Consider the following 26494-nt stretch of genomic DNA (forward strand, 5'->3'; position numbering starts at 1 on the left):
TTGGAAGTATGATTATTGACCTGTGTCAATCAGCAAATCAGCCAATCGTAGAATCTCTCGGAGCGGTCTCGAAGAAGAACGGGACAATTACTATATGTCGTAGAGGCTTCTTTTCCCCCTATAACGCACATCAGATGAACGGACTGGCTATCGTCGCGGTGATCGCAACTGAGAGGCCATTCATAAATACATATAGTGTCAACTGGTGGCAAACGCAAGTCTCGCCAGACCTAGCCATTTTACCATCGGCTAATTGAACTATATTATCAACCACTTCTGTTAGGTTATTAGCGACATATACCCATCACTATTATTACCAGTCTTATGACTTGAGCACAACTTGTATATCCGATCAATTTGAACGAGTTATAATATTATTACTTCTGTCAAAGGATAAATTTCCTGACTTCCTAGACATAAATGCTAGTAAATCACGCAGGAAACTTATTGTTAACAACAAACAGACAATTCTCAACTACCTCCCATCCCCATCCCCAGGGATATATCACACCCAGCTCCACCTCACAGCTTACCCTGACCAGCATTAGCATTAACGCTAGCAACAACAGAGGTGTAAGCGGAAGCAGAGGCAATGTTCTTTCCACCAAAGTTAGTCAGGAAAGCAGTATCAGCCTGAGACAACGCCCCAGAAGATCCATATCCATTAAGCTGGCAAGCACGTCCAATATAGTTCGAGCAGACAGCATTGGTGTTGGAATCCGGCGAGGAGAACAACTGTCCAGCAATGGGAGACTCGGCAGCAGCAACAATGTTCTGGAACACGTTACCCTCAGCGAGAACGTAACCACCCTGGCCGATCTCGAACGCGTGGCCGGAGTTCTGGTACCAGTAGTTGTTGACCTGGTGCGTGTGTTAGTGACTGTATTTATATCATATTTCCAAAGAGACTTGATCCCAGCGATCGACTTACAGCGTGCAGAAGGGTGTTACCCTGGACCTTAGGGGCGCGTCCGCTGGTGTGGTAGATGTAGTTGCCCTTCATGGTGACGAGATCGCTGGAGCCGTCGAGGTAGATGCCCCAGTAGTGGTAGCCGTCGCAGGTGGCGGAGTAGTCGCTGGTACCGTCGATGAAGTTGTTTGAGATGGTGACGCGCTTGGAGGCCTTGGTGCCGAGGACGATGTGTTGGCGGCCAATGCGGGCGGTTGTGACATGGTCGATCCAGACCATGTCGGCGTCGTTCACGGTGATGGCGTCGCCGCCCCAGACGTACTTGGGGTTGATGTCGGTGATGGCGACGTTTCTGGGTTGGTGGTTAGTTTTGGGATTTGGGATGTTTTGTATGGTATTTGGAGGTCTGTCTCTTACTGGATGATGACGTTGCTCGCACCGCTGACGATTCGGAGACCCTTGCCCTTGATGACACCGGCGCTGCCGCTGCCGACGATGGACTTGTTGGACTTGACGGTTATGCCGAGGGAACCGGCCTTGTCACTGGAGCGGTCAATAAGTATGCATTCCAAAAGGGGATTCATTGTCATCATGGGGGTCGAGGTTGTTCGTACTAGCTGACAGAGACGGTGGGCGCGTTCGGCTGGTAGTTGGTGCACCAGTCGTTCTGATTGATGGCAACCTGGCAACCAGAGCCAGTGCCCCAAGGGGCGCAGCCGGTGCCGCTTCCAGTTCCCTCTGTGCCCCGGAAGTCGAAGGTCTTGGTGAGGACAATCACGCGCGGCGAAGAGTCACCCAGGTACGAGACCAGCTCGTCTGTGGTGCTGGGGTAGACAGGGGTGGCAGAGCCACCGCCAGTGACGCCCTTGGCAAAACCCTCTGCTGCCCCGGAGACACCGACGGCAGCGGCTCGCATAGCGAGTGCTGCAAAGATGGCTGTAATCTTCATGGCTGGAGCTGATAGTTGTACCTAGGCTTTTGAAGATTGGAGTGGTTTGGATGAAGAGCTGAAGAAGACATGTCGGGCGTGGTGGACGTCTTATATAGGAAGAAGTATAAGCACTCGGTCCAATGTAGATAGCTCTCCGAGCTAAGACAAGGATGTTTGAGAATTGAGTCTCCGCACCCGGGTAATCTCCGTAATGGAGAAGCCGACGTTCAACCGGCAAATAACCACCGAAGCCCCAGGCCTTTCAACACACGTGGGACCCAGGTCTGGTCGCATAATAGGTTTTCCCATAATCCACAATTTTGCGGAGAAAGCATCCATTGCTATGCAGGGGTATGGAGTAGATTTTGTGAAGAATCCGGAAGAATTGCAGACTCGTGCGACGGGGACGATAGATACACCAATAGGCTGGCTGTGGGATAGTTCGTATATAACGCCCTCCGTGGCCGAACGGTATGCAGAAACAATTCCAGGAATTAAAGAACAGTGATCTGGTGCCACAATTTCGCCACAATTTCGCAAATCAGGCCAGCCCTAGAGGATAGGAACCGGTGCGTGAAGATGTTTCACCTTTAGGGTGTTCCCCACATCTTTAACTGAATGGAGTCGGCATGTCAGCTTTGTCGTCGGACTTTTACTCGGATGAGTATGGTCTCCGGGGCCCAGTCTGATAAGTCTCCTTTTCCACAGGTCCGGAAATAAGGTCTGTGTTGGTTATTCTGATTTCTCCTGCTCCGTAATAACCAAGGGGGTCAAAGTGTGAAGTTGGACGAAAATTTCTCCGTCTTGGCGAACGTGGTGATTTACCTCTGTCGATCTTCGGAGAGCTGGTTCCAAAGTTATTATTGCAGCAATGATATTCATACTCTAAATTCATTAAGATGTGAAGATCAGCTCATGCCCATGACAGTGTTACCCACCAGAGCTGCCAGAGGAGATCCACTGAGTTCTTTCGAAATAATTTCAGGGGTTCCCAACCTTGGAACATTTGAAGTTAATAATCATACTAACTAATTGGCGTGTTTCATCTAAAAGGTCATGGAAACAAACAGAAAGGGATGAGAATCTCTAAATAAATTCTATCCATTAATAATGTGTAGTCTATACAATGATGTGTGGTATACAAGAAACAAGAAATGATCTATAACCATTTCGAAAAATGAACTCACATCTCTCCTAAAAGGCGACAGGCAGGGGGCGCTCCAGGTAGCCACGCCACTGAGGGAGTGCACGGTCGCCCTTGGCGCCTTGGTTCTTCTTCAGATCCTCGATGGCACTGGCGTACTTGACCAAGGTGGCCTCGGAGAAAGCAGTGTTCATAATAGCAAGACCAAAGGGCATGCCCGAGGCATCATTGACACCAGCAGGCAGAGTAATGACAGGGTATCCAGCCTGAGCAGCGATTTCAATGCTCTGAGCGACATCGGGGGGCACAAGGAGACCGTCGAGAGTCACGTTGCCCTGCTTCAGAGCAGCATCGATACCCTCCTCGCGGGTGGTGCGCTGGCAGAACTCCAAAGCCTGGAAGTAGGTCTCGTCCATGACACCCTTGGTCTCGAGGGAAGCGAGAAGGCCGTCCTGGCCAGAGCCGAAGGCAGGGTGGATACCGGGCAGACCACCCTCAGAGCCATAGTTATCGATGTTGTACTGGACAAGGTCCTCAACGGAGCGAATGTTAGTGTTCTCGACCTCGGACAGGTAGTCGCGCAGGTTGTTGTAGAAGTCAACCTTGATGTAGGAGTACGAAGACTCGTTAGAGTAGCCGCGGGTGGTGCCGTAGTCCCAGTTCCAGCCATCGGGTGAGACAATCTTCTTATAATGGGGCAGCTCGGTGCCGTTGATGATGGTTGCGCCGGCAGACTCGATCAGCTCAACCAGGTCAAGGAGCTGGGCGATTTGGTCGGCATCGCCAAGGGCCCAGAAGGACTCCCAGGGGATACCGAAGACGGCGCCCTTAAGAGCGGTCTGGTTGGTCAGGAACTGGGCGTAACCACCGACCGGGGTGAGACCCTCCTGGGCGGAGGTGTAGTTATCACGGGAGTCAATGCCGTAGATGGCATCGAGGGCATAGACGGCATCACGGACGGTCTTACCGAAGGTACCGACGGTATCCTGGTGGGCCGACTCCGGGATGACACCGGCACGGGAGGTCAGACCAACAGTGGGCTTGATGCCAACGACGGAGTTGCGCTGAGCGGGGTTGATGACACTACCGTCTGTCTCGGTTCCAAGAGCAATCGGCACAAGGTTGGCGCCGACAGCAACACCAGAGCCAGTGCTGCTACCACCGGGGTTAACGGTGAAGTTGTAAGCACTGCGGCACTGGCCCCCACGGGCGCTGAAGCCTTCGGAGTAGTTGTTGGAGCGCATGTCGGCCCACTCGCTCAGAGCAGCCTTGCCAAGAAGCAGAGCACCAGCCTTGCGCATTCCGTGGACAACATAAGAATCACGGGCACGACGTTGCCGAGCAGAGCCCAGCTGCCTGCAGTAGTCTCCATACGATCCTTGCTGGCGATGTTGTCCTTGACAATGAAGGGGATACCGTGGAGAGGACCACGGACAGTGCCTTGGGCACGCTCATCATCAAGCATCTTGGCAATGGAGAAAGCATCCGGGTTCACTTGTAGAATAGCACTAGCAGGGATGTTAGTCAACGGTTCTATGACAGGGGTTCAACATAACATACTTCAAGTAAGGTTGGGTCTGGTGGACACGGTCCATGTAGCACTCCAACAACTGGACGCCGGTAAAAGTGCCAATTTCCAGCTCGGCCTGAATCTGATCGATAGTAGCCTCCTCCAACTTGAAGCCGTGACAGGGGCGCATAGCGAACTGTGCAGCGCCATCACCGCCCAGGCGAGGGAAGTCATATTTGTAGGGATCGGTGAGGATCTGGGAGTCGACCAAGCAATCGGACTGGGCAACAACGGAGCTCACCAAGGCGAGACCGCTCACCAATGTCTGAATTAAAGGTGCCATGACGGAAATTAGATTAAACCCCCAAAAACCATGTGGCAGAAACGCTAATATTTTGGGGGAGTTCGCGTTGTTATACTCCCAAGATAACCGTGGATCCCTCTGGGGCTAACGCGTGACTAATAATAAACCCGCCCGAGCATTCTCAGGGCATTTGCTGTATTTTACACTTTTGGCTCCGTTTTTTTCAGTTCTATCTGCTTTAGACAGCTTCTCGATTCGATCAAATCTCATTCCACGATCTCAAACCATTGGAATTGGTGGCGTTTTCCAGCTGAAAAACTTCGTGGGAAATGTTCGAATCGACTTGAATGGCCTGTTAATCTATCTTCGGCATTGATTAATCTATATTCTAGTACTAAACACTTCGGTAGTGAGCCATAGAACCGAGACGACCTGCCTAAAACTGCAACATTTTAACTGCCCAGGTGGATCCGAAGAATCTACCGACCCCATCGGATGTCATCGGAACCAACTTGCGCTCCGTTCGATCGATACCCACAGTAAATGTCTTTTGATTGGCTGCCTTATACGAAGGCTCCTTTCCAAGGTTGTGCCAAAGACTCTGCGACTACCAAGCTCGGGTTAGCTCGGGTTAGCTCGGGTTAGCTCGGGTTAGCTTGGCCATTGGTAGATTTTGATAAATGGATGGTATGATAACGGGGCTTAAATCTCAGGATATCCAGAAAACTGTGTGTCCAGTCGCGTGTTAAGCGATCTTTCGCGGAATAAGTAGATCGGATTGGCTGCAGACATGGGGCGCTTAATTTTTAATTTCTTTTTTTTTTTTTGGTCTATATTCTGACAGGTGACGGCTATCTACCAATATGTTTTGTGGTACTCCGTAGGAGTATTCCATCCCAACTTCAGCTTTGGAAACCAGTATAAAACTCTATTAATCACCGGAAGCTTTAATGTAACCTTGGAGACAAAGTGAATCCTTGGGACTTACTCCATAAGCTTCAATTGCGCCCTGAGTCCGTGAGTCCGGAGGTTTATATACTTGGTACAGAGCTCCCGTTGGTCGCTGACACCGTGATCCATTTGAATAGATTGACAGGCCCGGTTCCACTTTCCTTAAGAGAATTATATGGATTAGTATACGAATTATACCATTTTTGCCATCGAGTGGTCCCTTGGGATAATATACTATACCTCATCCCACTGATATCGTTTGCCTTCCTGGATCTGATGTGCAATGGCTCCTTGATCTATTTCTCTTATATATCTTTTCTTTTCTAAACATGTCACTCGTTTGAAATCAATGACTATTCCCGACGATATCCTTGCTGCAGACGCAGCAGGGAGAATCCCTAGCGGAGTCTCGCTCGAATACCTAGCAGAGTCCCGCGATAAGTCCGCCATTGTGGGAATCATTTTCATGATATGTTTCACGGGTCTATTGATGATTTTACGTCTATATGCCCGGGCATTCATTGTGAAGAAGATTGGTCTAGACGATGCATTGGCCGTCTTGACATTGGTAAGATCATCCTTCATCCACTTTAGATCTGCACTCAACGTGCACTGCAATCGAGCCGCTATCCACGGCAGAATTAGCTATAGTTACAAAATATATTCGGCAACTAACAATGGCTCCCATCGCAGATGCTCTACATTGCCTTTGTGGTCCTCTCCATCATCCTGATCAACCTGGGAAGTGGTCGCCACATCGAATACATCCAATATGTGCTACCACTTCCCACAGTCCGCGACACCGAAGTCCTAGACTTTGTCGCCCACATTATCTACACAACAGCTCTATTCCTATGCCGTCTCTCTGGTCTAGCCTTCTACTTCCGGCTCTCAGCGCGCTCAACAAAACTCCACATGAGCATCATCATCGCCGCCCCGCTCCTTCTCGCCGCCTACTTGCCCCAACTCTTCCTCCTGATCTTCCACTGTAAGCCGGTAACAGGGCTCTGGCCCTACGAGTGGCAGGTCGAGCCGAAGACATACAAATGTTACACATGGGGACTCGTGTACTCGGTGAACTCAGGTCTATCTCTCGCATGCGACATGCTGATGTTCGTCATTCCGGCGGCACTCATCAAGGGACTGCACGTCTCCTTAGAAAAGAAGATCAAGTTATCTTTTGTGATGTTCCCCGGTGTCCTGTGAGTAACTTCCCACTCCCAAAGTCTCACAAGTCCCACAAAACTAACACCACATAGCGTGATCGTGATCTCCGCAATCCGCGTCTGGCTCGTAGCAGTGGGCCAATGGAACTCCGACGGCAGCTGGGCCTACAATCCCATGATGTGCGTCGAGAGTGCCGAGATCGCTGCAACACTAGTCGCGCTCTCGGTGCCAGCGCTGAAACCCGTCTTCGGAAACCTCTTCACACACCTGACCGAGTACACCTCCAGCCACACGCGCTCGCGCTCGACTAAATTGCAAAGCCTCGGCCATTCCAAGACTATTGGCAGTGCTGCGGTCTCCAGCAATCGGGATAGCAAGCGTCTCCTTAATTGGTCTAAGATTGGGAAGGATGATTATGAGATGATGCCTTCCGAGGTCTCGGTTTCGAGGGATGTTCGAGGTGGGTCGAGGGGAGTGATCATAGTGGTGAGGAAGAGAACAATAGGCATGGCTCTCAGAGTCCTGGGATTCGGGTTACGAATGAGGTTAATATTAGTCGGGGAAAGGAGGGGGATGTTGGGGTTGAGAAGCCCGGGTCTAGGGAGAGTTAGAGGTGTTTTTCTTATCTGTTATAATAGACATATACTAGACTATACTTATATCATGTTCAAGATCTATCTAAATATGTCCTACGGCTCTCCATTTATAGCGCCGACTGTTTCGTGAGAACTCGCTTCTATATCAACGGATAGTATAGAACGGCTGTATCAAACCTCATCGTCCAAACCTTTGCCGCTGCGGCTTTCAGAGTGTTAGACATGAAACTAATAGCTGAGGTATTATACCAAAAGCTCAGGATTTCCTTGGTTGAAAATAGACATCGGTATTTCGATGTTTGAGAATGAAACTCGCGATGACTCGCTCGCCGCTGTCCAACTGCTAAGCGCTACTTTGGGAATGTTTCAATATCATCAATCTGATATAGACAATAGAACAACAGAATCTGGGGCTACGCATAAATAGAGTGTTCTGTCTCAACAATTAGGCATACCATCTTCAATCTCATCTATTCTCATCTGACCTAATTTCAAGCTATCAAACTCCTCGACTTCAATATCTACTATCTACCTTATTGCCGATACCATGGCTTCAAGAGCCGATCTCACCTGTCATCAAGCTACTAGCTCTCAAATCAGACCTCCATTCAACCCCACACGCCAGCAGCTCAATAACCTCAAAATACCTATAGCTGAACTCCTGTCCTACCATGGGAAAAGACACCCCCACTTTCCAAAAACCATCGCAGAGTATTACATGCTCGACGGGATGACGCTCGACGATCTGCTCAGGTTTTTTCATCAAACCTATCCCGAAACCACAGAAACCACCAGCGAACGCTATCCCTCGACGATCCGTTCATGGCTCAGGAGCAACAGGCCGCAGTGGTATCTAGTCGATGTTGAAACGAAGCGCTGCCTGTTCGGCACGTTCATTGGGTTAACCAATGAGCTCGTGGATCCCAACATTCATCCGCTATCTTACCGGCTGGTGCATCACAACCCGGCGATGAACCCGGAAAACCCCAACCCCGCCTCTGTCGAGGCCCCATCCGGTGCAGAGGCTGTGCAAAGGCCAGAGAAAAGACGTGAGAAACGAAAGGGGCTGTTCAAGTGGTTTCTGCCTCGTAAATAAGCGGTCTGGTTAATTTCTTTTTTTGGGGGGGGGGGTTGGGTTGGAGGCGTTTAATAGCGCGGCGCTTAGTTGGTTTTGGTGAGACATCGAACGGTTTCACTTTCCTTGAGTTGGATCATTACGTATTTGGTGCTTGTATCGAGTTATTGCGGAGGTTCTCCATATGTGGATATATAATTGCAGTACTCCGTACAACATACTCCGTATGTTCCAGAAGGAAGAATGCTGGATGAAGTCCCCTTGCTCGGTCTTCGCGTCCCCTGCATGTGGAGGATCATAAACCCCAATTTAGAAAGATAATTGCTCAACGATCCTACAGTCCAAGATGGCCTTTGATGTTGTCAGGTCAACTTCACACTTCGATATAAAACCAGCTTCGGCTTCGGACTAAGCAAAAAGCGAGGCATCGGTTGTTGCTATGATTCCTAGCAAAGATTACCCCTGAGTGCAACGTTGTCATTTCCCAAGATGCATGAAGCCATACCCTTTCGGGTGATGTTCAAAGAACTCCGAAATTCCAAGGTTGATTATCAATTATAGTGCTTACTAACCTCGATCGTCCACCTGCTGGGCACGGGTGGATCGAGATGCTTCTAAGAAGCTATTGGCGATCAACGAATTGTCATATGATGAACCCATTTGATCCTTAAAAAGAATAAGAACATCCGCTGCTCCAGTGAACGAAATACTTACTCTATACACCATATTGGCTTGACCCAGTGATCCTTTGCCAAAATCGATCATAATTCCTACGATTCTCCAAAATGACCCTCAAATACCTCATTACAGGAGCGACTGGAGGCCTCGGTGCCGGAGTCCTATCCTACCTCACTGCGAATGTCCCAGCATCAGAGTATGCTGCAGCATCCTCCAAAGAGGAAAATCGTAAACAATTCGAAGACCGAGGGATCGAATTCCGAGTCGCGAGCTACGACGACCCCAAGACATTAGAGACCGCGTTCGAAGACGTGGAGAACCTCTTCTTCGTCAGCACCAGCACCTTCGACAACGAGAAGCGGCGCAAGCAACACGAAAACTTTGTAGAGGCAGCGAAGAAGATGAACGTGAAACATGCAAGTCATCAAACTCCCCGCACAACCACTTTCGCTAACATCAAACCCGCAGGTGTGGTATACATCTCTCGCATTCGGCGGATATGGTTCCGACTCCAAGGCAGCTGTCCAACAAAGCCATCTGATGACAGAGGAAATGATGAAACAGTAAGCCGAGCCCCGACCGACAATCCATGCAATCTTACTAACACCAGCCAGGGCCGGCATCAACTTCACATCCATCCGTGAGGGCCTGTATACAGACGCCTTCCCGGTCTTCATGGGCTGGTATCCAAGCACATCGACCGTCTACCTCCCCTCGGACGGGCCGATTGCCTTTACACTGCGGTCGGAGCTAGGCGAGGCCAATGCGCGACTGATGATTCAGGGAGGACATGACCGAGAGATCGTGCTTCTCACCGCGCAAGAGACTATCACATTCTCTGAGATTGTGGATTTGATCAACGAGACGACTGGCCGAAATGTTCAGTTAAAGCTTGTCTCGCCGGAGGAGTTTGTGCGGTTGAAAGCGGCCGACGATGAGGGCGGGAAGCCGAAAGGGTTCTTCCAGGCGCTGTTGTCGTGGTACGAGAGCATTTCAAAGGGCGAGACGTGCACGATTGATCCGCTCATGGCGGAGGTGCTGGACCGTCAACCCGTGCCGCCACGTGAGGCTATTCGGGCGTTTTTGACGGAAAATCGGGACTATGAGTGGCATCAAAACTATGTTAATCGCGGTTAGCTGCAGAGTTGTTAGCAGCTGACTGTAATGATCGCATATATTAAAATCGAAATGTGACAATGCGGCAGTTTCCAATGGTTGGCATGTGAGTCGGCCGGAGTAGCCGTTATCCAGTCTCGGCAAGCAGATCGGGAGTGGCCTTGGAGCCTGAGGCACTTAGTTTTGTGGGTTTTGACGAAATCATTGATCATGGAGGGTTGGAGTAGATAAGATGGGAAGATTGATATAATTTATCAATCACATCACACTCGTACTTCCAATTGACCAGTATTTAACACATATATGACCCTGTCGGAGTGTATTATCGGCAGTAGACAATTCCCCAATCCTCCAAGTTGACGCCGTGTCCGCCCGAGGCTTGTAAACACCTTCGCTCTGATTGGCTACGGCCCGCTGATGTCAGCATCTACACACCCGACCCGTCAAACCCGAGGTTACTAGCGAAGAGACTCCTTGGACTTCATTTCGTCGAGGATCTTTGTTGGTTTGTGAAACTCGACTTCGTTGTCGCTATCTTCACACTTTTGAAAAACTCTCCTCTCTTATTTCCCGTCTCTCTGCTATCAATCCTCATCCCCTCCACCCTCATCCACCCTCTCTTTCCTTTTCACCTCGGTGTTTTTCACATTTCCGATCACCCGTCATGGCCTCCCTCCGTACCACTTCGCGATTGTTCGCGGCATCCCGGCCGATGTTCCGCCCTGTCTTCGCTCGCACCTACGCGACTGTTGAGCCTACTCCCTCCGAGCAGCCCAAGATGAAGACCTTCAAGGTCTACCGTTGGAACCCGGACCAGCCCAGCGAGAAGCCCCAGATGCAGTCCTACGACCTCGACCTGAACAAGACCGGACCCATGATGCTCGATGCGCTCATCCGGATAAAGAACGAACTCGACCCTACCCTGACTTTCCGGAGATCTTGCCGTGAAGGTATCTGCGGTTCTTGCGCCATGAACATTGACGGTGTTAACACTCTCGCCTGCTTGTGTATGTACCCGGACCCGCACATACGCAATGTCGAAGCATCCACCAGCTCGTACTGAAAGCTAATCCTTTGTCTGTATAGGCCGCATCCCCACCGATACCAAGACCGAATCGCGCATCTACCCTTTGCCTCACACCTACGTCGTCAAGGACCTTGTCCCTGATATGACCCACTTCTACAAGCAATACAAGTCCATCAAGCCATATCTCCAGCGCGACACCCCTACCGAAGACGTGAGTATCTTATATGCCACAGCATCGCCTACCAAAATCTAACAATTGTCAGGGTCTCGAATTCCGTCAGTCCCCCGAGGATCGCAAGAAGCTCGACGGTCTCTACGAGTGCATTCTGTGCGCCTGCTGCTCAACCTCCTGCCCCTCTTACTGGTGGAACAGCGAGGAGTACCTTGGACCCGCCGTCCTGCTCCAGTCCTTCCGTTGGTTGGCCGATTCCCGTGACGAGAAGACCGCCGAGCGCAAGGCCGCTCTCGACAACAGCATGAGCGTTTACCGTTGCCACACTATTCTCAACTGCACACGGACTTGCCCCAAGGGCCTGAACCCAGGTCGTGCGATTGCCGAGATCAAGAAGATGTTGGCTGTCTAGAGTTGTGGATATAAAACGGAGTACCGCGGAATTTTCTTTTCTGTCCAATGCTTTTCCAGTCGCCTTTCCAGTCGCCTTTCCTCTGTTTCAGTATTCCCTATTTTCTTTTACTTTTTTTTTTTTTGCCCGACTATGTCACGGATGTTTCTATAGGTGTAAATTGTGGACATTTGTTTCTTTCAGGAATGCACTGGTAGTCCATTCGGCTGCATGATGATAGCGCAACCTATACCTTGTATTGTATTAATCTACCAATCTAGATGTCTGCTATTTCCTTATAAATCCATGTATATCTGCAATTTATAGTGTTCAACACCATAATACTTTCCTGGCAGATGTTAAGCGAATCCGAATACACTTATCCGGTATGGGCTAGGCTTATTCGGCTATATGTTCTGCCCACACTAACGCTACCACGCTAAAAAGGCCACCTGGACATTGCCTCCACAAATCGTAATAGGGAAATAAGCGATTACTCAACTGGGCTGTTAGCACAGTTGGTAGTGCGCCCGCTTCGCATTACTGCGAGCGTGCGGGAGGTCCTGGTTTCGATTACCAGATAGTCCATTTTCGTCTTACGTTTTTTTGGCTCAGTCTCCTACTCTTTTCGTAGCTTTATTTGCTTTGTCCTCTTGCTGGCTGCAACTGGAAGCGGGCTATGAAATCCAACTCACTACCAGGATTGCCATTGGCCACTCGAATGGCGGACTCACGCGGGGGGGGTATATCAGCCCAGTTATCGGCCATGCAGTTCTACCTCGTCATCCGTAGATCACATCACATCCTTTCAAATCAGGGGGTCACCCATTGTTCCCGGTTTATGGACAAGGAGGATTGTGCCCGAGCCGACCCTTAGCGTTCGTTGCGCCTGCAGCTAGCTGCGCGGTGGGCGAAATCAGATAGTGCTCGGCGAATAGCAGCTTTACATTGCACCTTAGCGGCCCCTCCGGGCGTCATAGGATCCAAATATGGTTGCATTGTCTAATTAAGCGTGTTGAATCAGGAAAGAGATGATTTCGCGCTAACTACAACATACCTAGGTATGCGCTGTGCATTATGCGCTATGCACTACCGACCTCGTGGGTCATCCTCTCTTTTTCGACGAACCTATGTCCTCGCCCCTCCTATATAATGTATTGCTTTCGCTCATTTTCTTCGGGATCAGTGAACCGTGAACCGGTTTGTCTATAATGGATTCCTTGACACTATTCGTGTCCGTGCTGGCGTTGCCGTTGGGACTGCTGGTCTTGCGCACGGTGTACCATCTGTACTTCCATCCGCTGTCCAAGTTCCCCGGTCCAAAACTCGCTGCTGCAACCTTTTTCTACGAGTTTTATTATGATGTTGTCAAAAGCGGCATGTACATCTGGGAGATTGAGCGCATGCACGAGAAATATGGTGAGTATATAGATCCGATGTCAACATCCATCCAAACTAGCAAAAACCACACCAAAATAATGCCGAAATGCACAACTCCCTAATATTTCATCCAGGCCCAATCGTACGCATCAATCCACGAGAAATCCACATCAGAGACTCATCCTACTACGACGAAATTCATGCCGGCGCATCGCGCAAACGCTCCAAAGACCCCAAATACGCCATAGCCTTCGGCGCGCCCAACTCCCTCGTAGGAACAATAACCCACGACCACCACCGCTTCCGTCGCAGCCTGCTGAGCAACTACTTCTCCAAGCGCTCGGTGGTAGACCTTGGTCCGTCGATTCATGAGAAAGTCGACAAGCTAATCGCGCGCTTCGAGCAAGCCCACCAAGCCGGCGATGTGCTGCACTTGCAACTGAGACTTCGCTGCGTTGACCGCCGATGTCATTACCGACTACTGTTACGGCTGGAGCTACGGCTACCTGGATGGCGAGAAGGGGTCGGTGAGCAACGACCTCGTCGACGCTGTCAACGGGCTGATGGTTATGATCCACATTAACCGGTTCTTCCCGTTCCTCATTTCCATTTTCAGGAATGCACCGCCTACCCTGCTGCGCTGGCTGCAGCCGAACATGGCGGATTTGTTTGATGTGAAGGCCAGGCTGAGACAGCAGGCGGATGATACTCTGCAGAAGCAAGGTCTGAAGAAGGTTGATTCTGAGGCGAGATCGACTATATTTGATGCGCTGACGAATTTGGAGTTGCCTGAGAACGAGAGGACGCTTGATCGGCTGGAGGATGAGTCTGCGCTGTTGCTTGGCGCTGGTACGGAGACTACGGCTCGGTCTATTACTGTCGCGATGTTTTATCTCATTCATAATAAGGAGATTATGGCGAAGCTGCGGGCGGAGCTGAAGACTGTGCTGCCGACTCCGCTGTCCAAGGCTTCTTGGGTGGATTTGGAGAAATTGCCATACTTGGTGGGTTATTGTTTCTGGGCCAAGGGCCTTGGTTTCTTCCCTTGTGCATTGCTGATTTTGTCATTCCCTAACTGAGACGGGTGTCGTCAATGAAGGCCTGCGTCTCAGCCACGGCATGACAGCCCGGCTGGCGCGTGTTTCACCGACCGAACCCATGCTCTACAAGGATTGGGTTATTCCTGCAGGGGTAAGTAATGATACTGGTTTCTGCCTACTGGCTGTAACCTTCCGGTTCGACTTGGGCGTGACACATAACGAACCTAAAGCCGGCTGGGCTTTGCAAAACGCGTTACTAATTATTGTGCGTTGCAGACTCCGGTTAGCCAGTCGAACTACTTCGTCCACATGGATCCCACGCTCTTCCCTGAGCCAGAGAAATTCGACCCGGAGCGTTGGATCCGCGCGGCAGAGAAGGGTGAGTATCTGAGTCGGTATATTGTCTCGTTTACCAAAGGGAGCAGACAATGTCTGGGGATGAAGTGAGTTGTGCCTATACATCGCCTTGCAAGATTTATTTACTTACTTTATCTAGCCTTGCCTATGCGGAGATATACCTATCTTTGGCACATATCGCTCGTCGCATCGACTTTGCGTTGTACGAGACTACTACTGATAATATCTGCGTTTATCGTGATATGGGAACTGGGTGTCCAGAGGTTGGTTTGTTTGGTGTGAGGGCTACGGTGGAGGGTCTTGTGGAGGAGTAAGGTTGTGTTACTGTAGGTTGTAGGATTCCTCTGTGATGATGATCATGATTATGATTATGATGATGTATGAGAGTTAAACTTGTACTTTTGTCATTATTAAGGTCTTTTGTGGTGCTTTTTAACGTGCGTGTTGGTTATGCAGGTAACCGTCTTGTGGGGTATGTTTCACTTCATCTGTACTCGAGATAGTCTATAGCTTGATGATGAAGGATATTCCATTCTGCTAAGATTTTGATATGTTTAATTCAATTTACTGGATTTATTTGCTAATCAATTCATTGGGTATGTCGAATCAATCCTTTGGAGATTCCTTATATATATCTGCGGACCAATGCGCCAATATCTAATGTTTACAAAGAATATATATATATGGACTTCTAATATTTGAATTCTAAATTTCCATCCAATAGATTGAAGAATATTAGTCTATTTACTCGTAATACGTACAGAGCCATACATACGGAGTACTTCATCTAACATGAGAAGGCTGCTATTGCGGTCGTTTTCAAAACTGACTCTAGATAACTATTGGCCCCCACCACCCCCAAGCAAAGACTTGTTGGACCGAATATAAATGAACTGAATAGTAGAAACTAGGTTCCAACCAGCCTCTGCCGGTATTAAGTGAACCATTGAGCGAGGGCTAGTATCAGGGTCATGCTCGATGCAACCCAACAGACACAATAATGTATACACTATCAAATTCAAAGACACAGACCAGACCTGACGCGATCCTGCGAATATGTGACAACAACGCAGAAATAAGAAACGTACATATAATCAGTCTCAATGTAAAGTAAGCTCGTACATATCATGGACTGATTGGCTGGTTCTGCAAGGGGTGAAGCTCGCTAGGGGTACCTCCTGCGTGCCAGAATACCCCCTACACATTCATCACCCTTTGGAGGAAGTTTTGATGGGGTCTGATCACTGTTTGTGTGTTGGGGCAGATATCTCCCCGAAGACATCTGCACTTTATCGTATACCTGGTATAGTACTAGTATACAAAGCAGTCTGTTCTTTCTAGGACCATCAGCCTAAGATAGAGCATTAAGCAACAGGAGTAATAGTCCAGCTAGGAAAGACATAAAACAGTCACACCTGTTGCTCTGGATTGTAAAATCTACGTATTTTTAACTCACACCCACGAGGGATCTGAAAGGAGCTTTTATGTGCGCCACCTTGTCACATTACCTCCGATATCATCCAACCGTTAAGTTTACACGCTTTCTCTACATGAAATGTTGATCGTTGGATTTAATGTCCACCATCTGACAAGCTTTCCTCTTTCCTGGGCAGGTCGCTAGACGATCATTCCGCAGGAACCCAGCATACGCGGCAATTGAAACCCTTTGCAACCCTCCGATAGGCATAGGCTCCCTGCTATGTGGTCGTCATCCCAGCGATGTTGATCTTCATCAATAAGAGCGCGAGGCATGGAAGACGGAAAACAGAATCACAACAGTTCATCCAGAGCCCTATATTGCCTACATAAACGCCATTATAACCCTCTCTCCGAACCCTAGCCAGTCCTTCATTTGCTTCTCTGACCATCTATACTCTCATTTATTCCACAAAATCCAGGCCACTTGACCAACAACATGCATGTTTCATACATCTCTCTGGCGTTCTTCGCCGTCGGTGCCATCGCCGCGCCCGCCGCTCCCAAGCCCGACGAGTTCGGCGACATCACTAGCGGCTTCCCTTTCAACACAGTCGGCTCTTCCAGCATCGAGGACAGCGATGAAGGATTCGACGACTCCTTCCCCTCCGCGCTCGACGCAATGCACCAGGCCTTGGCCCAGAAGCAGCAGTCCGCTCAGTCTGTTCAGTTCGCATCGACCTCCCACCCCCTGATGGCCAAGCCCACCAAAGCCCACCCAACCGCGAACTTCCCGGCTCCCATCGTCTCCCAGGCCCCAAGTCTCTCCCAGGCCGCCCCTGTCATCTCGCAGGCTCCTGTGATTTCCAAGGCTGAGCCTACCCACGCCCTCCCCACTACATCTCACGCGGTCATTCCCACTCCCGCGAAGAGCAGCTCTGCTTCTCCTTCCTCTAGCGCAACTCCTTCGCCTAGTGCCCCCGCTGGCCCTCTTAGTGGCCTTGTCGGAGGTCTCCCCCTTGTTGGAGGTTTCGTTGGCGGTCCCCTGGCTGGCCTCGGTCTCCGTCGTTAAAAGTAGTGTCTGATGTGATCTTGGTGTGGAGAGGAGTATTACCTTATGTATCAAATGTTGATGTTGGTCACTCTCGCTCCTTTTTGTACTTCCTTACCTCTGGCAATGGATTGGTGGCGCCTTTCTTTTTTTATTTCTCTGGCAATCATTCATATATCCAATGACTTTAATTTATAGAATCTTCTTCATACATTCTTGAATCTATGACATTATCACACAGAATTTCAGCACTTGAAACATCAAGCCACCCCGAAACCCCTAACTCGACGGGTATCTCCCCCAGACCCCAACCGATCAATGCATCCCTCAACAGCCTTCTGCATAGCATTGGTCGCCTCCTCCAACAGCGTCGTCAAAGGCACCTTCCCCGCCATCTCCGCCTGAACCCTCACATACTCATTATTCAACACCTTATTGATATTGATCTTGCTCACCCCACAATCAATACACTTCCTAAAGATCTCCTCGGTAAACGGATCCGCCCCATGAAGCACAAGCTTAACTTCCCTCCCAACAGCCTCATTAATCGACCGCAACCGCTCATACTCCAACTGAATCCCACGGGGCCCATACTCGCCATGAACATTCCCAAACGCAGGCGCAAGCCAATCAATCCCCGTATCCACAAACTCCTGACTCTCCTCCGGCGTCGTAAGCATCCCCTCAAGATCAGCCGTATCAGCAACACCATCCTCACCACCCTCAATCCGACCGGGCTCCGCCTCCGTCGCAATCCCCCGCGCATGGCAGTACTCCACCAGCTCGCGCGTCAGAGAAAGGTTCTCCGCCTTCTCGTAGTGCGACATGTCAACCATGATGCTGTCGAACCCGCCCAGGTCCGCCGCATATCGGATTATCTCGGGCGTTTGCGCGTGGTCCATGTGCACGGTTATCGGCACGGTGGCTTTGCGCGCGGCTGAGGCTGCTGCGTGCACGAGTAGCCCGTCGGCGTAGTGGATCGCCCATGGGAAGAGCTGGATCATTGCTGCGGAGCGCTTGGCTTCGGCGGCGCGGACGGTCGCCAGGATGCCTTCCAGGTTGTAGCAGCACATTGCGGGGATGGCGTAGTGGTTTGCGGAGGCATGGTCGAGGATGCGCAGGGCGCGGTTTTCTTGGAGGGTCATTTTTGGTTTGGGTGGGAGGGTGAGGGGCTGGGAATTGGGGGATTTTGTGGATTTGAGGGTTACTGTAGACTAGAGTCTGTTGTGTTATATAGTCTTGTCTTGTGCGAGTTCACGTCCGAGTGTCGGAGTTGCTCCGGGGCTACGTCACTTTGAGCTATCAGGCTCTTCTGTGCCTGTTGACATGGAAGACGCGGGAGAGTATACCGGAGGAGATCAAACCTTCAGTATATCCGGCCTATAGCCTCGGCAACTACATAGTATCTTCACTCCTCACTGCTTTGGGCAAGACTAACAACCTCGACGGGATTCGGTTACAGAGAGCAGGGTCTCTTATTAGGTTTCGTTTTAGCATTAAGCATAGAATGTTTCAATCAAATCAAATTCAAGAACTCTCTTATTTAGCCATTCAGAAAGTATAAAAGTGGTGTTTAGCCTGTGATAGTCGGCCAACCTCCGAACGTCTACCAAGTACCACATACAACAAGCACAAGAGACAACCAACCCCACGTTAACCGGAAACCAAGAAACCCCCCAATTCCAAAACCGGACCCTGGCGAAGCCATCGAATATCGGCAAAAAGAAGCCAAGGTAAACCCCTCGGACTTGCGCCGAACCATCCCGCGTTTCCCCAGACATCTTCCCCTCATAAAACCCCCACGCAAGTCGCGCAAGTTTATTTTATTTAATACATTAAATTTCTCCAGGGACTATCCTACCAATTGTATCCATCATTCATTTATCTGAACAACAATGTCCAAACCCTCAATCGGCTTCGTCGGCCTAGGCGCCATGGGCTTCGGCATGGCCACACACCTCGTGAAAGAGGGCTACGCAGTCCACGGCTTCGACGTATTCTCTGCCTCAGTAGAACGGTTCAAGGCCGCAGGCGGAATCCCAGCATCATCACTACAGGACTCAGCCAAGGAAAAAGATTTCTATGTTTGCATGGTAGCCTCAGCGCCGCAAGTGCAGAGCGTCCTTTTCGGCGATGACGGCATAGCCGCAGGTAAACCACCACACCCAACCAGAAACATATTGAAAACATACGGAAAGTAAAAGCCTAACCCATTCCCGCAATTCCAGCCCTCCCCAAAAACGCAACCCTCCTCCTCTGCTCCACCGTCCCAGCATCATACGCCCAATCCGTCGCCGCAGAGCTCGTCTCCATCGGCAGGAGCGACATAGCCTTCATCGACGCACCCGTGTCTGGTGGTGCGCTGCGCGCCGCTGCAGGCACGCTGTCGATTATGGCTGGTGCGTCTGATGAGGCGCTGCAGAAAGGCCGCTTCCTGCTGCAGGAGATGTCGGATGCTAATAAGCTGTATCTTGTTCCCGGTGGGATTGGTGCTGGTAGTAATATGAAGATGGTGCATCAGGTTTTGGCGGGTATTCATATTCTGGGTGCTAGTGAGGCTCAGGGATTTGCGGCGAGACTGGGGTTAGATGCTGTGAAGACGGCCGAGGCGATTAAGTCCGGTCCGGCTTGGACGTGGATGCATGAGAATCGGTTGCAGCGGATGTTGGAGGAGGATTGGCATCCTGGTGCTAGCGCTTTGACTATTATTCTTAAGGATGTGGTAAGGAGTGATGTCTTTTGCTTTTTCTTTTTCGTTGAGTTGGGTTTGGGTTTGGGAGGGATTTGGCTAATTGCGTTTCCATCAGGGGATTATCACGACATCGGCGCGTCAAAGTCAATTCCCGACTCCGCTTTGCTCGACTGCTGAGCAGGTTTATTTGTCTGCTTTGTTGCAGGGATATGGGGCTGTTGATGACTCGTCTATGGTGCGGCAGTATTTCGCTGAGCCGATTACCAAGGTCTCCTCTACTAAGTCTGATGAGGAGACGGCGGAGACGCTGCAGCTGGTGCTGGATCTGATGGAGGTGACGAACCTCGTTGCGGCTGCTGAGGCTATTTCATTTGCGCGCTATCTCAATGTCGATCTAAAGCAGTTCTATACTCTTGTCGGTGATGCTGCTGGTGCTAGTCGGCAATTTATGACGAAGGGGCTGGAGATTATTGAGGGGCTTGGACAGGGTGCTAATGGGGACTCTGAGACTGTTGACGCTGCTAGTTCTCGTTTAGAGAAGGCTGTGCAGAAGGCACGCGATCTGCACTGTCCTTTGAATCTGGGCAATGCTGCTTTGAACGTGTTGTTCATGGCTAAGAAGTCTGGGTTAGGAGCTGAGGGAAGTACTAGCGTGGTGAAGGTTTTTGAACCTTAGTTTAATTAGGATAATCAGATATGAAGGTTTATAGTCTAAATTCTACGTTCAAGGTTAAATTAACTGTCCTTTCACTGATAAAAGAATGTAAAAGAATGTCTTGATAGTATCAATAAGAAATACGTTGTGTGTGGGTATCCAGAATATTATATCCAACCAAAAGACCAATTAGTATGTACAGCCTAGGAGACCCCAAGGGGAATCCAAAAGCCAAAAAGAAAGAAAAGACAAGAATAACCAAAAGTCCCGACCCAAATCTTAAACTTAAACTCATTTCGCATGCCACACACAGTAAAACATCTAAACCTCAATTCCCTTGAGATTCTCGACCGAACCGACCGAAGTCCTGTGATCCTTAATGAACTTAGGCCAGGTATTCGTAAGCACAAGGTACTTAATACTAGCCTCGGCAGCGTCAAAGATCGAAGCATCAAAGTCCACAGGAATATCACCCCAGTACTGCACGCGGTCCTTAATCGACCCCGGCCTCTCGTGCATAGTCTTCCCAGAGTCCGAAGAAGAAGGCGACGGCAGATCGAAAGTGTATTTATCAAACGGACTGGTGGGATCACAGGATTCGCGCTCCTCGCCGTACACAAGGCGCGTCGGCTTCTCAAAGACGTCTTCCAGCTTGCGCAGCTCCTGGTGCGAGATGTTGACGGGGAACTCGGCATGGCGGACGCTGATGAACTCTGCGTAGATGTGCAGTGCGAGGTTGAAGTGTTCGCGGACGATGTCGCGCTTGCTCTTTTCTTGGAGGGCGCTGCCGTCCTTGATGGATTGCGGGAGTCGGCTGCGCCATTCTGCGACGCTGGTCAGGAAGACGATGTTCTCGCCGGAGAATTCGCGCAGAGCGGAGAATTCTTGGAGGGGAGCGGGGTTGCGCTCGAGGACGTGCTCGAGGGCCCCCATTGTTAGGATGCTGTCGCGGGAGCTCAGAGTACTCGACGAGCTGTTTGATTTCCAGCCTGACATCATGGATGCTACCATTGTCATGTCGGAGTGGAGGGATTTTTCTTCGGAGCCGGTGGATTTGACTTTCAGCTCCCAGCGGGCGATCGACTCGAGGGTTTCCTGTCGCAGGGACTGATGGCGCATTACTTCCCAGCAGGGGAGGAAGACTGTGAAGATTTCGATGAACATGATAGATAGGCAGATCCTATAGTATAGTTGCATTAGAGAAGTAGGTCTTTGTGGTTATGTTGGTTTAGAACTTACCACTGAGGAGGCACCCAGACTTTGTTGACTGGGGCCATGGCGGGGACGTAGAGGCCGATGAGCCACATCGGGGTAGCGTGAAGGTTGGAAACAGCGCAGCCAATGGTCTGGACTCGCCAGCCGTGGGTATCGTGGATGTTGCGAGACTTCCAGAGGACGATGGGGGCAACGATCCAAGACCAGAAGAACTGCGAGACCACACCGGGCCACCACTCCCATCCTGCGCCTTGTGCTGCCAGCACCTCAGCGGGGGTACCATGGACTCCGGTGCCAGGAATACCCCATGAGCTATGGTACTTGCGAGAGATCAACCACATAAGGATAGTGAGGAACACCTGCATGAGATTTAGATAAGACTAGTCACAGACATGGAAAGATAAAGTTGACATACCTGAACAAACATGGCAATAGCAACGTAAATAAGGATCTTGGTGGTATATCTGAGAGCACGGAAACGGTTGATCAACCCACCCTTGTGTTCCAAGGCAGGCGATTCAGTAAATTTGTATCCGTCCAGAGCGTATTTTCTCTGGAGCTTTGCGACATGTTGGAAACGAGTGTTGGAGCCATGGAAGAGTGCCATGCCACAGGGCAGAAGGGTCCCCATAAGCCAATAGCCGCAGTCACCCGGCAGCAGAGTGCCGATCATAGTTGCGAACTGGGTCGGGATCCAGTATAAATGAAGGATAACGATAGAGGTTAACGATAGAGCGAGGCCTCGAATGCGTAGTGTCGGCATATCACGGTTGGCGATCAGATAGGCCATACCGGCCACCAGGGCAGAAGTCCAGACACATGCCCAGACAACCCACCAGATGGTGACGGGGCCGAGATCAATTTGCGGCTTGGACTCGGCCGTGGCACCGTATTCGGACCCCATATCAAAAATGGTGCAAGTGCTTAAGGAATGTGTGTGAAGTTGGATAGCGCTTGATCGGTCCAAAGTGCCGGGTCATCTCCCTTATGTACAACGTGCATCGATGGACTGGAGCCACGGGGGTCAGCACTTGCACAAGGAAGTGGGCCCCCCTAACCAGGTTTTTCGGTGTTCGGTGATGTCGATCGCAGGGCTAAAGTGGCCTTTTTCACTCCATTGTTCTGCTGGCTAATATTACATTGTGGAGACTTTCAGGCGATGGAGGTATATAACTGCTCAGTTCTGGTTTCGCTGGAGTTCCGTTGCTCCATCGCCGTGTTGGTCCGTTTCTGTCCCGTTCGCGGATAAGAGAAATATCCACAGTTTGTAATTTGTCAAGAGATACGAGGATATGATTGGTTGAATAAGATGAGTTTTGAGATTTAAGATCTCTTGGCGGGTCCAAGTCGAAGTCTCCCCTTTTTCTATTGAATCCGCCCTTGACGCTATTGATTTTCCCAAAACTGTGTTTCCCGTGAAGGAAGTCGATCGTAGCCCTAAGAGGCAGGCCTTTTTCACTTCTTTCACTTTTTGCAATGACGTTAGAATGTTATGCAGATAGTATAATAATTAGGTGTTCGTTCTGGACTTCCTATTATCGCAAAGTCCATCTCATGTTTCAGACGCGTTTGTACGGAGTACGGAGTATCCACGTTGGATTACATGCATATGCAGGGACATTCTCTCCTGTTGGACTCTCAACATCACATGGGATTTTGAGATAATGTCTTGAATTCAGTCCAAGTCCATAGAGTCCAAAAAGAGCCTGTAGCAGGATCCAATGTAACAGGATCCAATGTAGCAGGATCCAAATATAGCCAAATATAGCCTAGTATATCAGACCCCGAAGAGACTATCGTTTTACTCCGTACAAAAATCAAGTATGATCAAATTTGAGTATTTCATATATTCTATCCTCAATATTAGAAAAGAAAACAAAAAACCAGTCTATTCTCATACCCAAAAGAAATTATAAAAAAAAGAAAGTAAATCATAAATCGCATCACTTCATACGTGAAGGCTCAAAAAGTCCCATAGCCTTAGCCTCCTCCTCAGAACCCGCCTGCAAATTCCCAGAATACTTAATATCAAACCCAGGAACAAGTAGGACATCCTTCAGGCCCCTATTCACAACCTCTTCCTCCGAACTCGCATACATATAACCGTAATACGTGTACTGCCCCGCGTCAGGGATCGACACGCCGCTAACCTCGGCCTTCGCACAACAATCCCCATCATGTTCAAGCTCCTTCAATCCCATCTGAAAAGCATCCAACTCACAGTATGCCTCAACATACCCATAATACCTCCCACCATAGTAATCACCACATTCACCCGGAACAGGCTCCGCATCACAGAGACCCATATATCCAACCTCCTCCAGGGAAGTCGCACTCATGTACCCGGTGTACCGATGACGCACCCGCTCCGGCATCGTAAACAGCCCATCCTTGCAACACCCCCATGGATGTCTGATATCAGTAAGCCCCATCGCACGCGCATGATGCAGGTCATCCGCCCGCAACAACCCGTAGAATTTCCCCCTCCTCACCGGGTATCCGACGGATATCCTCCAGCCAACGCTTCTCTGCATCAAACTCCGACGGTGCATGCATCACTCCATAGAAGAGGTGGAAGTCCGCTGTGCGCTCCGCGCAACATCCTCGCACGTGCACCGGGTCCAGTAGGCCCTGGCGATTCGCGTCGTCTTCCGACTCAGCCATCATGAACCCTTCCCACTCACCTGAGTAATTGCCATACGGCCGGACCTCGCGCAGCCCGCGGCGGTAGGCGCCTTCTTCGTCGGCGAACATGCTGCCCATGTACATGTGTTTCTTGGGCGAGGGGTCGGGGGTTGGTGAGGACTGTTGGCTATTGGGGGATGGACAGGTGCGTGGTGAAACGGGGTTGCTGGCGTTAGCGGGGGTTGCAGGGGTAGAATTCTTTGCTTGCCACATTCGGTTGATGGACTCTGTGTCCCAGAGATGGGGGTCCTCTTCGATGCCTAGCTCGGCGTTCTGCTCGCGTCGGTCGTCTCGGTCCTTCTGTAGAAGTGCGGTGTCTAGGAGCTTGGAGATGGCTTCCTGTCGGGCTTCTTTTTCGTTGTTTTCTTCAATGCGCTTCAGGACCGTCGCTTCAATACGCTGCTGCACAAGGTCAATGTCAAGAGAGGGCTCGTTAGACGAGTTATGGTCAGCAACTGTCCCCTCCAGAGTGTGGTGGTCATCTACGTCGGCGTCAGCGTCGTGCTGTTCATGGTCAGTGTCCACTTCCCGCTGTCGCTGTCGCTTCTCAAGATATTCGTCGATTCTCATCTTAAGTACATTATACCTTATCAAAGAAGATCCGCAGAGCGAGTCGGAAATACCTGTGTCGCTGCTTGCATCGCTGAGAGATGCACATGCAGCAGCCTCGACACCCGGCGATTCGGCCTCAACACCGCCCTTTGGATCGTCGCTCTCACAGCCGTGTGCGAGATGAGCCGGAGTGGTCTTGATTGTAGAAGCAAAAGAGTCAAGATCACCAGCTACCTCCGCACTGGGATTAGCACGAGCAGAGTTAACGACCGTCCGAGACGAGTTCTCGGAACGCGCCAGGCGTCCGCAATCCGACTCCGATTCGACAACAGCACGCGGGCAGATCTGGCCATTGTCGCTGTGGCCAGCACCGTCCTCGTCCCCATTGCCCGAATTACCAACGGCAGCACCCAAGAAGATCTGGCCATTGTCGCTGTGGCCAGTACTGCTTGTGTCCCTGTCGTCGGGAGTGGAATCACCCACCATGCGCGCGTTAACTTCAATGATACCGCCTGTGGCACCCAGGCCCTCAATCTTCTGGTAAGAGTTTGACGTCTGCGTCTGGCTGTCTCCGTGAGAAGAGAGGTTCTCGGCCCACTCCCGCTCGCACTGCACGCACATGCTGGGCTGGCTGGAGAGGAGGAGGTCGTGGGAGGGGTTGATCTGGGTGCAGGATACGCTGCTCTCTGGACCAGCCAGGCGGAGCTTGTTGGTGCATTCTTGGCAGCTGGTCATGCTCCAGTTGGAGATGTGTCCGCAGCTGGGATAGTGGTGGTAGGTGTGTTTACACATTTTAAGGACTAGAATAATGGAATAGATGAGTCTAGAGTAGAGGGAATATAAGAGATGATATGAGAGGAGTGCTCTGCCTATTTAATCTGCGCGAGGGTCGTGGTTTATATATTACTCTAGGGGTTGAGGGAGACTCCGGGCGAGTACAAAGCCGAGTCGATGAACAAAGGAGATATAACAAAGATGGGGTTAATGGCATTGTTTTCGGACGAAACTCTTTGTTTACTCTGAGTAATTGTTTGTGAACCAAATTCCCAAGGTTCTTTTGGCCGTTAGACGTGTTTCAAATATTCTCAAAGATATTCTGTGCTATCCAACCCATCTGACAATGGCCATTGTAACCAACTCAGACACCATACAACATAATCTAGGTGACGGTAAAACTGCTCGGGAAGTGATCGGCTCCCGGAGCCCTGGAAGCCTGGAGCACAGGGTGAGTTGGTCAGCTCCCTGCTTTTTACCTACGTAGTCTGCTGCCGGTATGGATCAGAAAGAGAACGTTCAGGCGGCAGATGAGATTGATCTCAAAAGTCCAAACTGTACTGCTACAGATTTCAGGTCATTCGAGGAGTCATGGCTCATATCTGCAATGGTTTCTTGTTTCGGGCTACATATGCCCATACCGATCTAAAATAATGTTCAGGTTCACCTCGGCTTCACTGAACGATGTGTTTCATCCACTTCCCA

General features: G+C 50.3%; 14 protein-coding genes across 14 annotated transcripts; 8 read left to right on the top strand and 6 right to left on the bottom strand.

Moving 5' to 3' along the window:
• Nucleotides 1-522: 522 nt before the first annotated feature.
• Nucleotides 523-1859, bottom strand: N7519_006171 (polysaccharide lyase family 1 protein; the record flags this gene model as incomplete). Its single annotated transcript, XM_057292947.1, has 4 exons — nucleotides 523-861; nucleotides 932-1262; nucleotides 1328-1453; nucleotides 1525-1859. The coding sequence occupies 4 exons, from the start codon at nucleotides 1857-1859 to the stop codon at nucleotides 523-525; spliced, it is 1131 nt and encodes a 376-aa protein (XP_057147758.1).
• Nucleotides 1860-3035: 1176 nt separating this feature from the next.
• On the bottom strand, nucleotides 3036-4838 carry N7519_006172 (amidase family protein; the record flags this gene model as incomplete). Its single annotated transcript, XM_057292948.1, has 3 exons — nucleotides 3036-4253; nucleotides 4310-4493; nucleotides 4546-4838. The coding sequence occupies 3 exons, from the start codon at nucleotides 4836-4838 to the stop codon at nucleotides 3036-3038; spliced, it is 1695 nt and encodes a 564-aa protein (XP_057147759.1).
• A 1261-nt stretch (nucleotides 4839-6099) lies between these two features.
• On the top strand, nucleotides 6100-7643 carry N7519_006173 (uncharacterized protein; the record flags this gene model as incomplete). The annotated part of the gene is made up of 3 exons (XM_057292949.1): nucleotides 6100-6318; nucleotides 6444-6952; nucleotides 7010-7643. The coding sequence occupies 3 exons, from the start codon at nucleotides 6100-6102 to the stop codon at nucleotides 7641-7643; spliced, it is 1362 nt and encodes a 453-aa protein (XP_057147760.1).
• Nucleotides 7644-8060: 417 nt separating this feature from the next.
• On the top strand, nucleotides 8061-8609 carry N7519_006174 (uncharacterized protein; the record flags this gene model as incomplete). Its single annotated transcript, XM_057292950.1, has 1 exon — nucleotides 8061-8609. The coding sequence occupies one exon, from the start codon at nucleotides 8061-8063 to the stop codon at nucleotides 8607-8609; it is 549 nt and encodes a 182-aa protein (XP_057147761.1).
• A 764-nt stretch (nucleotides 8610-9373) lies between these two features.
• N7519_006175 (uncharacterized protein) lies at nucleotides 9374-10403 on the top strand (the record flags this gene model as incomplete). The annotated part of the gene is made up of 3 exons (XM_057292951.1): nucleotides 9374-9673; nucleotides 9735-9829; nucleotides 9881-10403. The coding sequence occupies 3 exons, from the start codon at nucleotides 9374-9376 to the stop codon at nucleotides 10401-10403; spliced, it is 918 nt and encodes a 305-aa protein (XP_057147762.1).
• A 588-nt stretch (nucleotides 10404-10991) lies between these two features.
• On the top strand, nucleotides 10992-12033 carry sdh2 (succinate dehydrogenase iron-sulfur protein subunit SDH2). The gene is made up of 3 exons (XM_057292952.1): nucleotides 10992-11389; nucleotides 11469-11620; nucleotides 11673-12033. Exons 1-3 carry the CDS (start codon nucleotides 11047-11049, stop codon nucleotides 11991-11993), a joined length of 816 nt encoding a protein of 271 aa, XP_057147763.1. The 5' UTR covers nucleotides 10992-11046; the 3' UTR covers nucleotides 11994-12033.
• Nucleotides 12034-13183: 1150 nt separating this feature from the next.
• On the top strand, nucleotides 13184-15063 carry N7519_006177 (cytochrome P450; the record flags this gene model as incomplete). The annotated part of the gene is made up of 6 exons (XM_057292953.1): nucleotides 13184-13391; nucleotides 13487-13708; nucleotides 13797-14356; nucleotides 14433-14543; nucleotides 14669-14835; nucleotides 14889-15063. The coding sequence occupies 6 exons, from the start codon at nucleotides 13184-13186 to the stop codon at nucleotides 15061-15063; spliced, it is 1443 nt and encodes a 480-aa protein (XP_057147764.1).
• A 1601-nt stretch (nucleotides 15064-16664) lies between these two features.
• Nucleotides 16665-17237, top strand: N7519_006178 (uncharacterized protein; the record flags this gene model as incomplete). The annotated part of the gene is made up of 1 exon (XM_057292954.1): nucleotides 16665-17237. The coding sequence occupies one exon, from the start codon at nucleotides 16665-16667 to the stop codon at nucleotides 17235-17237; it is 573 nt and encodes a 190-aa protein (XP_057147765.1).
• A 239-nt stretch (nucleotides 17238-17476) lies between these two features.
• On the bottom strand, nucleotides 17477-18361 carry N7519_006179 (class II fructose-bisphosphate aldolase; the record flags this gene model as incomplete). Its single annotated transcript, XM_057292955.1, has 1 exon — nucleotides 17477-18361. The coding sequence occupies one exon, from the start codon at nucleotides 18359-18361 to the stop codon at nucleotides 17477-17479; it is 885 nt and encodes a 294-aa protein (XP_057147766.1).
• A 750-nt stretch (nucleotides 18362-19111) lies between these two features.
• Nucleotides 19112-20584, top strand: N7519_006180 (uncharacterized protein; the record flags this gene model as incomplete). The annotated part of the gene is made up of 3 exons (XM_057292956.1): nucleotides 19112-19367; nucleotides 19445-19938; nucleotides 20024-20584. 3 exons carry the CDS (start codon nucleotides 19112-19114, stop codon nucleotides 20582-20584), a joined length of 1311 nt encoding a protein of 436 aa, XP_057147767.1.
• Nucleotides 20585-20884: 300 nt separating this feature from the next.
• N7519_006181 (uncharacterized protein) lies at nucleotides 20885-22682 on the bottom strand (the record flags this gene model as incomplete). Its single annotated transcript, XM_057292957.1, has 3 exons — nucleotides 20885-21743; nucleotides 21803-22137; nucleotides 22194-22682. 3 exons carry the CDS (start codon nucleotides 22680-22682, stop codon nucleotides 20885-20887), a joined length of 1683 nt encoding a protein of 560 aa, XP_057147768.1.
• Nucleotides 22683-23721: 1039 nt separating this feature from the next.
• N7519_006182 (uncharacterized protein) lies at nucleotides 23722-24153 on the bottom strand (the record flags this gene model as incomplete). The annotated part of the gene is made up of 1 exon (XM_057292958.1): nucleotides 23722-24153. One exon carries the CDS (start codon nucleotides 24151-24153, stop codon nucleotides 23722-23724), a length of 432 nt encoding a protein of 143 aa, XP_057147769.1.
• Nucleotides 24154-24229: 76 nt separating this feature from the next.
• On the bottom strand, nucleotides 24230-25807 carry N7519_006183 (uncharacterized protein; the record flags this gene model as incomplete). Its single annotated transcript, XM_057292959.1, has 1 exon — nucleotides 24230-25807. One exon carries the CDS (start codon nucleotides 25805-25807, stop codon nucleotides 24230-24232), a length of 1578 nt encoding a protein of 525 aa, XP_057147770.1.
• A 328-nt stretch (nucleotides 25808-26135) lies between these two features.
• N7519_006184 (uncharacterized protein) lies at nucleotides 26136-26438 on the top strand (the record flags this gene model as incomplete). The annotated part of the gene is made up of 2 exons (XM_057292960.1): nucleotides 26136-26240; nucleotides 26277-26438. The coding sequence occupies 2 exons, from the start codon at nucleotides 26136-26138 to the stop codon at nucleotides 26436-26438; spliced, it is 267 nt and encodes an 88-aa protein (XP_057147771.1).
• Nucleotides 26439-26494: the final 56 nt, after the last annotated feature.

The sequence above is a fragment of the Penicillium mononematosum genome, assembly GCF_028829835.1.
Source record: "Penicillium mononematosum strain IBT 11891 chromosome Unknown utg000003l:1.0-8172316.0:1.0-8177699.0, whole genome shotgun sequence".
Lineage (NCBI taxonomy): Eukaryota > Fungi > Ascomycota > Eurotiomycetes > Eurotiales > Aspergillaceae > Penicillium > Penicillium mononematosum.

Excerpts from the sequence above, each read along its gene's own strand:
- sdh2 (XM_057292952.1), top strand. The coding sequence starts at position 11,047 with ATGGCCTCCCTCCGTACCACTTCGCGATTGTTCGCGGCATCCCGGCCG. Across the intron at positions 11,390-11,468 it reads TAACACTCTCGCCTGCTTGT|GCCGCATCCCCACCGATACC; the intron begins GTATGTACCCGG and ends TTGTCTGTATAG. Across the intron at positions 11,621-11,672 it reads GCGACACCCCTACCGAAGAC|GGTCTCGAATTCCGTCAGTC; the intron begins GTGAGTATCTTA and ends AACAATTGTCAG.